Raw genomic sequence first — 9399 nt, forward strand, 5'->3', positions numbered from 1 at the left:
TTTCGTGAGACTTGATTATAGCACAATTGAAAAAAAAAAATCGATTTTAAATTCCTCATTTGTTTTTTTAGATCAGTGGTCGGCGGGCCATAGCTCACTGAGTGCTCTCTGGGCACATGTGTTTTTCACACGTATACGAAGAGCGGCAGCTGTATCAGAGCTATTTACTTCAATGATACCACGGTTCCATCACAGGTTATCTTTCAAATGCTCTGCTGGTCGCCTTAATTTTCAAGAGAATCTCTGATCCTCATGCCTTTGAAATGCTGAGACCAGATACTTTTCTCTTTTAACAATTCTTTAAAAATCTCTGGTGACGAACTTTCGTTATATCTACGAATGGATAATGGATGGAAATGGATTGCAGAGCGCATCACAACACCATTGCGAGTGAATCTCAATAAATCGCAACATAAACAAGCGAATATAAATAAGCAACCAAATATAGGTATATGTATGTAGTATATGTACTTACATTAGACTGCGCCACCTTACAAGCAAGCAAAAAAAGTTCACCGCAATTTTAAAGTATTTTCGAAAAAACGAATTTTTTTAGCCGAATCTAAGTGTCGCCTTTTTACACTTTCCGATGACACCTACATACATACAAACGTTCGGCAATAAGACTTAACTTATACTGGAATAAACGAAATATGTACTTCATGCGCAAAACTTTAATGATTTCTGGTGAGCTTTAATTTACTGGCATTAGGGAAGTACGTTAGGGTGATAACGAGATCTGGTTGGTAAGAAACTGCCTCACAAAACCACTTCAGATTCGTAGGTGTTCGCCGAAGTAGTTTTTTCTGGTACACTCTAATGCGCACATGTATGCGCAATTGTGCTGGTAATCGATCATCACAGCGAAATTCTACGCTACTTATTGCCACATTTCCAATATGAACTTTAGAAGTTTATACGAATTTATCGAAGAATGTAATTAGCACGATGGCTAGCTAGCATAGCTAAATAAAAAATTCATATGAAAATTTAAAATTTATAAGGAATTTTCTTATGCACATAAATATTTATATATTTACATACATAAATATGCATCTGCATGCACGCATTAAATAAACTCTATCACATACAAATATACTACACGCATACTGCAATGACGTTTTTCGCTGCGCTGTGGCGGCTGGCGGCAGTCTTCAGTCGTGGCACTGGGCGGCGCGGTTCAGATTCTATTTTCATGTGAAATTGAAATGAATAAACCGAAACGTGAAATGAAAATGTGGAAAGAAATACTTTCCGTTGGTATTTTCATTACAGATACACAAGAAACTGAAAACAGATCCAAGAATATCTCAAATCACCAAACAAGCAACAACAACCATAATAAAAAAAGTGTAAGCACAACAAAAATATTAAATGGCGGAACTATCGATATACTAGATATTTGTATGTTTTTGTGCGTATATACGAGGGATGTTTCGAATGTCAGATTTTTCACATTCTCGGAGGCGAATGCGTATATTCGGAATGCGAATGCGAATGATAGGAATAGCATTAAAAAAGCTATAATCAACTTAGTCAACGTTTTTATTACTTAAACCTATACAATGTTTTAATCTAGTAGTCAAAGGGGTCAAAAGGGGCATATTGTATTTCAAAAAAGTAATTTTTCTGCCTTTTCTCCCATGAGGCTCGTATACATACATATAAGGCCGACTGCACAATTGCTCACTTGGAACGCTAGCGGCTGGAACGCTCAAATATGTGCGGGCCAGATCTGTCAATTTGTCATATTTTAGTGCAGTTTTCCACCAATCGAGCGGATTTTCACCGAGATGAACTCGTTTTTCTTTAAGATAGGCCTTGAATTAAGCTTTAATTTCATATTTTTTAATGACTCTAGCTTCTGAGCCTTTGCTTTCGCTGGAGGAATATAAAATTATTTCTAGTTTGCTTATAAGACTTTTAGCAGTACTTGTTGAAGGCCCATCAATGTTGCTTAACCGTTTAGCGCCTGAAGCTAAAAGACGGCTATTGTCCGCTCCCTGGTTAGACAGACTTAGAGCCATTTCAACAATATTAGAGTGGACTCTCTGCCCATGTAAACATTCGTAACATTTGATGCGAATGCGAATGTCGAATGCCAATGTATAAAATGATGCGAATCATTCGCATAACGAATGCGAATGCAAATATTCGTAGCATCCCTGGTATGTACATACAATACCGATACATATGTATATTTGTGTGTTTGAAATTTGTAATCGTAAGGGGAAACCAGCGCAGAAAATGTGTTGCAGTATGTGTATGTATGCATTTATTTATACAACGTGTTAAAATGTATGCATAATTTATACCGCACAACAATACCGATGAGTACCGCCAAAAGTTTATCTGAGTTGTTTATGCTGAAAAGAAATTTTATACACAAAAAGTTTGTATGTTATGTAAATACATTGTATGTTATATAATATTCAATATGTAAAAATATACGAAAAACTAAAAAAAAAAACAATTTAAAAAGCTAAAAAGCAAAAAAATATATATATAAAATTAAGATAAGATAATAATTATAAAAAAAAAATGAAAAAAATTTACAATCATAAATAAATTAAAATAGAATAGGATATAAAATAAATATACAGATGTATTTATGTACTATATATTTATGCACATATGTATATATTTATGCACATATGTATATATCTATACATATGTATCTATAAAAATCCAACGCAGTGAATGTTGCGCTGAAGTCCAGTTATTTATAAAGGTCGTATTTATGAACCGATTTTGTTAAAATTCTGATGAAAAATACGTTTGCAAAAAATGGACTATCTAGGTGGCGCTGGAATCGAGGTATTTAGAAAACCTGTATTTATGATCCGATCAGTTTCAAATTCATAATGTAAACTACATGCATGATACAAGATACTTTCGCAAAAAATGGTGGCGATAGCTGGCGCTAAAGTCGAGGCATTTCAAAATCCTATATTTGTGGTCTGCTTTTGCTCTGTTCTTAACCGACTTCCAAAAAAGGAGGAGGTTATCAGTTCGTCGGAATATTTTTTTATTTTATTTTTATTTTTTATGCATGTTACCGCATAACTTTGGACCACGTCTACCGAGTTCGATAATTCTTTTTTGCATCGGAAAGGTAGTGTCTCAGAGGTGGTCCCATACTAATCTGGTTAAGATCCGATCAGTGGATCATGAAATATATATATATATATTTTTTATATGAGAGTTGAAGTCGGTTTTTGGTTTTTGCATCAAATTACTTGTTATGTTATACGAACTTACTTTTTAGATGGCTAAATTAAGGTTGCGGGTAAATATCTTCTAAGGGAGACAGGCAGCCCTCAAAGCTTTACACTCACATATAGACAATAACATAGACAGTTCCCCTACTCAATTCCCTACATCTCTGATCGAGAAAGCCAAGATTTATAGGAACTAATTAATATACATATACATATACATACATATATAGGAATTTAAAAAGTGACGAATTAGCAAGGAAAGATTTAATAGCATCCTTCCATGAAAGACCACGAGATGTCTGTGCATATATCCCCATTTGAACGATATTTAAGAGACCACACGGCACAGTTAGCCAGTGAACGCACTGAGAAAAAATCAATCAAAAATTGGTTAATATTACCAAATTCAAACTTGAAAAAGAATCAAGGTGATTTTTGGCTAATATTAGCTATGCCTTTGTTATTTTCAACAATGATTTTGTAATACATATTTACTTTTGTTTATATTAACCAAGCTTTCGGTTGTCAATTTTTCCGTTTGAATACGCTTATGTTCTGCACTTCACAGATGCTTTTTCATAATTCGTAGATACAAAATCAAAATTTTTTATTATAAATTTAACTCGTTTACACTGACGGGATTTGAACCCGCATCTTCTGAAAGTTAGCAAGTAACAGTAAGCATCCATGCATACTCAGCTACAGCCGCTTTATAAATGTGTCTTCAAATGTTCAACTTTAATGAATTTTCTTCGCCGTTTGATTTGGTTCTGCGCTTTACGGACGCTTTTTCGTAATTAAGAAAAACCGAAAACAGGAAAAAAATAAAAAAAATTATGTTATGCCACTGACGGCATTCGTATTCGAAACTGTTGGAAGCCAACAAATAACAACAAGCTCTACTGCACGTTCAGCTACAGCCAGACATACGAATTTGTTCAACTTGAATAACATTTCTTACAATCGGTGTATTTACAATGAAAAAAAACCATAACTTGGCTGAAAAAACCCTTTGTACTTTTGGCTCAGTGCGGGCATAATGCCGCGCAGCCTTGTGTTTTGGCCTTCCGCGTCTGTCTGTGTGTCTGCGCCTTCCGGATCATGGACAGGTCCAGCTCCAGTTTAACCGCTAGTTTGGTAGCATGTAGGATTTGTTAAGATCGAGCTTCACGCAGATATTCACCGAGTACCGAGCACTCCCCATGCCCTCACGCCAGCCTCTATCTCAATAGTGGCTTTGAAGTTCGTCCCAAAGTACAAATTCAGGATCATATAGTCAATCCGTCCGAGTAAAGTGGACGCTATCGTACTTTGTCCGCAGGACCTGCACACAAAGCAGTAGCATAAGCCTGACAGCATTTTAGACGCTATATTCTTGGCCGAAAGGTCCGCCGGCAAAAGATGCAGTAAGGTGTAAGCGCCCTTGTCATGCCGATGGTTAATAGCCTATATGAGCAAATCTCACGAGTTGTTACATTTTTCGACAAAAACGTGTTTTTGGCCGAAAATGGAGACACACTTATCTTAGAAAATTCATTATCTTCAGTTTTCTATAAAGAATAAAATTCCAATGCGAAAATGTATTTAGTACATAAATGAAATTTTGAAAAAGATCTACTAAAAAAGTAAAAAACCACCACTCGTGCTCATATTTATACCCGTAGTTGCGTATGTAACGTATACGCCCCGTAGCACCGTAACCAAAAAGCCATATTATTTAAAAGTAATTAAATATTGGCATCGGAGATTTTTACGCAGTATTCCTTATGCACATATACATTACTTTCTTCATGTATTTACCAATTTTAGAATTAATTTCGAGTTGTCCAATAAAAATTGTAAATTTTAGTTTCTCAAATCAGTCACCTTTTACTCAATGTAATTTTTTATTTGGTGACACACTAGTTTTATTACACTATTTAGATTCGTTCGTTTTGGCAAGAGCATTTTCGCCATTTAATTTTAAAATTTTAAAGTATCTAAAATTAATAAAATTAAAAAATTTAAAAAATTGCTGCGAAAGATATTCATGCGATTGTAATTTTTTTGAGTGACAATGAAAAAATTAGTAATTTCGGTACTTTTTCGCCTAAATAAACGTTTTAAGGTTAAAATTAGTCAAATACTTGATTTATTTCTTATTGTACTTGTTTCGGGAACTCCATTGTTGAGACATATGCAAGAAAATATTATGTATAGCGTTTTTTTTTTTGCGAGAGAAATGACACCAAAAGAACCACTCGTAGGATTTGCTCATGTGCACATTCTGTTCTTCTCCATTGCTCTCCACCAAACCAATACCCCATGGAACAGTATCGGTTTGAATAAAATGATAAGCAAAATAAAAATTTTTAAAAATGTAAGCTCTAAAAAGCCCCTCCCAATGATAATGGCTGACACAAACGGAACGAGTACCACGATTCACGGATATACTGCTGGAATGTCTGCCTTTATCCTAATTATAATTTAGGAGTACGAATCGATGGTGGTTAAATTCGAAAAAAGTAGTTCCATGAGAGATAGGAAAATGATGTAGCGCATACGTCGACAGTTGAGTAAAAATTATACTTCGCCACTTGAACATCAAAGTGGAAAAACAACGTGTGCATGGTCGAACAGTGTGCGAGTTCAGCCTTTACGAGAATACTCGCGGTAACAAAGATATGGATTATTTATATCGGAGAGGATCGAAACATCCAAAAAAAATTACTTTGGTACCCGCTGATCAAAATACAAAAAATCAAGCTAAACCAATCGTAATACGACGACAGGTACATTTCGAGAAACCGACATCGACTCGGACCAAGGTCCGCAACAAGCAACTCAGTAACGTCCGGATATAAATTAGCAGTGGAATTTAACCTTCCATTATCCTGGTACGGCTGAGAAAGAGGCCATTGGATTTTGTGGAATGCGCAGATACAATTGCTACGACGAAGAGTATCAGTTTGAATTGTGATGCTCCGGGGAAAATATCCTTCCACTCGGCCCTATGAGGACGCCCACGAGCGAAATTGAAGGATAGTGCAGAGGGGCATGGCTACAGTTGGTCTGAGCAACTGGCGAGACTCAAGTAAGAAGAAGAACTCAGTACTTAGTATTTTTTTTGGCATTGAGCGAACGAAATTACTACCTTTAAATTATTAAAAAAAAAAAAACAATTTTCCCCTCTCGCCGCATATTCATAGTGTTTCATCACTTTTCAAGTCCCAAAATTCACTCCCACCTTTCGATTTCCGAAGCCATCGAATAACTATGGGGCATAAGCAAATGAAAACAGATACTTTTCTCATACACTAATGCGGTAGATACATGTGTGTATGTATTTAATATAAATAAAGATCAGCGTATAATACGAGAATAATCGTACATCGGAGAGTGAGAGAGTTGGCATAAAATGAATACGATCTGGTGATTTGTATGCGCTTAAGCGATTCTCGCTTGCTGCTGCATCATACGATCCGTTCTAGTATGACCCCTCAAAGAAGAACAACACCACGACTTTGCTGCAAAGTGTGGCAATTGGGGAGCAGTTGAGCAGCGAGCGTTGAGCGACAAGAGACGGAGATTGTGTAATTTTAGAATTCTGTGTAATAAGTGCATATATATGTTTGTACATATATGCGAGATTTATTTTCGTAAAAGTGTTTTCATTCAAGCAAGCGTAATTGCAAACCATAAGAAATGAAATAAATACCAATCAAAAGAAATTGAAAGCGAAAAATATGAACGAAATAAAATCTACAAGAATGCAAAAAAAACCAGAATTAAAAAAAAAATTACTTAGCAGCCAATTTCACGAAAGCAATTTAGGGGAAAAATTATTTTAATTTTTTGAATTTTATTTGGAAATTGTCAGAAAATAAAAAATAATTTACAGTTCAAATTGCTGATGAAACTGGCTGTAAGTTTCCAAAACTTATTTAAAAAAGTGGTCTTCTTTATCGTTTCTACCTTTCAGCGTTATAATAAAAAAATGTTTATGGCAAGAATTTCATATTTATTTCCTTGTAAAATATTTATGCAATTTTTTGTTCATAGTTTCAGGTTTTTATGTATACATGTACATATATACTTTGTTTCTTTTCCAAACTAAATTATATAATAAATCTATCAAAATTTTCCGGTGTTAAAATCAATCTTTGCTTGTTTTTTATTTGTTTTAAGAAATGAAAAATCATATTTATCTGCCAACTCAAGGAAAATTGCTTGCTTTGATAAAAAATTAAGTGTAATTACTCAGCATGTTGCCTTTTTAATGAGCTGTAAGCAAAATAATGCCCTAAATTTATGGGCGGAAGTGCGCTGGCAATAAAAAGTTTAATTTGATTGCCATAATGGCAAATAAAAAAATTAATTCATGGATTCTTCAAATTTTTAAACAATAAGTTTACGGAGTTTTTTCTGCTGTAATAATGGCAAAAGCGTAATCACTGGATTTTCGTAATTAAAAAGAAATATATATTTATAAAACTTAATTTTTATCCAATGTATTAAAAGTTAAAGCTATGGACCGAAATGTCGATAAAACTTTCTAGACATGCTTCCCAACCTTATCAATTTTTTTTTCCTTTCGGCATATGCATATCGAACGAATGCACATCATATTATGCATATTAGAGTGCCTCACCAAGAATTGAGGATTATTATATCTTTAGACTTCCACCAAAATATGTAGAAAAAATATTAAAATTTACGTGAATTGGTCCATTTGGAAAATTCCTCCAAAAATGTCACTATTTTGATTTCGTTGATAAAATTCGTAAAAATTGTATGCAGACCTTTTGAGTTTAAATTCTTCTATCGTCCGATTTTATAGAAAAAAATATTTTCAAAACCTCATTTTATTTAGAAAAAATTCAATATTTGGAGCTATTTTCAAATCGGTCCAGCTCTAGTCAATCCTATTATTTTTTCGAAATATTTTGGCGGAAGTCTGAAAATATAATACATTTTGAAACTCCGATGGAAAAACAGTACCAAATTTTTTTTTTGTATGGAGATTGATGTAATGTACATACATAGGTGTATGGATAGGGATATGGGACGCTCCTGCTTTCTTGTCTCGATGTGTCTTAAATGTACATGTTAAAAATTTCTATGCATTCCAATATATATCAATTTCCTACCTAATTTCATATATACAGTGACGATCAAAACTGTAACATGGTGTAACACTTTTTAATTCAGCCATCGCTATATTTCCAAGTTCTAAAGACTTTCATCCTTTTGTTGTATACTCTTGTTGGTACATCCCTGCTCCGTCTCTCATAACGATTTGAAGTCAATACAACAACAATAAAAAAACAAGCAGACAAAAATGTAAATTGAGGCAGATGTTACAGTTTTGCACTTACTCTCAGTTTTGCATTTGACAGTTATCTCTTACTTAGTTGGAAGTCAGATGACCTTTTTCTGTATTGTAGTTTATTGAAGAAGTGATCACCAGGAAATAATATAGTTAATCAGGAACCATAAATGTAAATAATAGATTTACTGCGGAAAGGCGGGACCGCACGAAAAGTGGCAAACAATTTTGGAATTTGCTACTTGAAAATGTTAAGACTGGGAAAAAATATAGCCTAAAGTGTTCCCAAGAACAAAGGAAGTCTGTCAAAAAATATTACGGTACGATATCTTGTGAACTTAACAGCAAGTAGCGATGCAGCCACTATTACAGAAGCGCTTAAGGTATTAAACTTTAACGCAAATCAATAGACAGCGAGGCGAAGAATTGCCAAATTGAGCGCAAAGGATCATCAAAGAAGAAAAAAGCAAATTTGATCAAAATACATGTGCGAGTGCGGCAGCATTTTGCTGCATCGCACGAAATCCGAACCGTTGCATATTGGGATATGTTAGGCCGTTCAGAATGCAATAAAAAACATATTTTTAAGTTTCAATTGAAGGTTATTTGGTCCGACAAGACTAAATTAATCGCTTTCAATCAGATGACCGGGCATGGTATTGGGTCAAAGACCCAAATTAAGCCCATGCGCAGCATGTAAGGCAAACTGTGAATAACAGTGGTCGGTCAATAATAGTTTGGGGTTGTATTTCAAACATTTTCTTGGTCTGTTAGTACACATTATGCGTGAGGAACAGTATCTGTTCATATTTCAACAAAATTTGCAAGATGTAGTCGAAAAAATTAGAGTTTCTGCTGAAAAATCACCCA

The 9399-nt window shown here is 34.5% G+C and overlaps 1 protein-coding gene across 1 annotated transcript in view; it reads left to right on the top strand.

Annotated features, from left to right (window-relative positions):
• The first annotated feature begins 339 nt into the window (after positions 1-339).
• Positions 340-9399, top strand: part of LOC108367862 (homeobox protein SIX2-like) — a 13786-nt gene continuing 4726 nt past the window's right edge. Inside the window, exon 1 of the mRNA XM_017622560.1 lies at positions 340-448. Within this exon, the coding sequence (XP_017478049.1) occupies positions 340-448 (109 nt within the window). The remainder of the gene's footprint in view (positions 449-9399) is intronic.

This window comes from Rhagoletis zephyria, unplaced genomic scaffold (genome assembly GCF_001687245.7).
Source record: "Rhagoletis zephyria isolate East Lansing unplaced genomic scaffold, Rhagoletis_zephyria_1.1 Rzeph_scaffold_02836, whole genome shotgun sequence".
NCBI classification, from domain to species: domain Eukaryota; kingdom Metazoa; phylum Arthropoda; class Insecta; order Diptera; family Tephritidae; genus Rhagoletis; species Rhagoletis zephyria.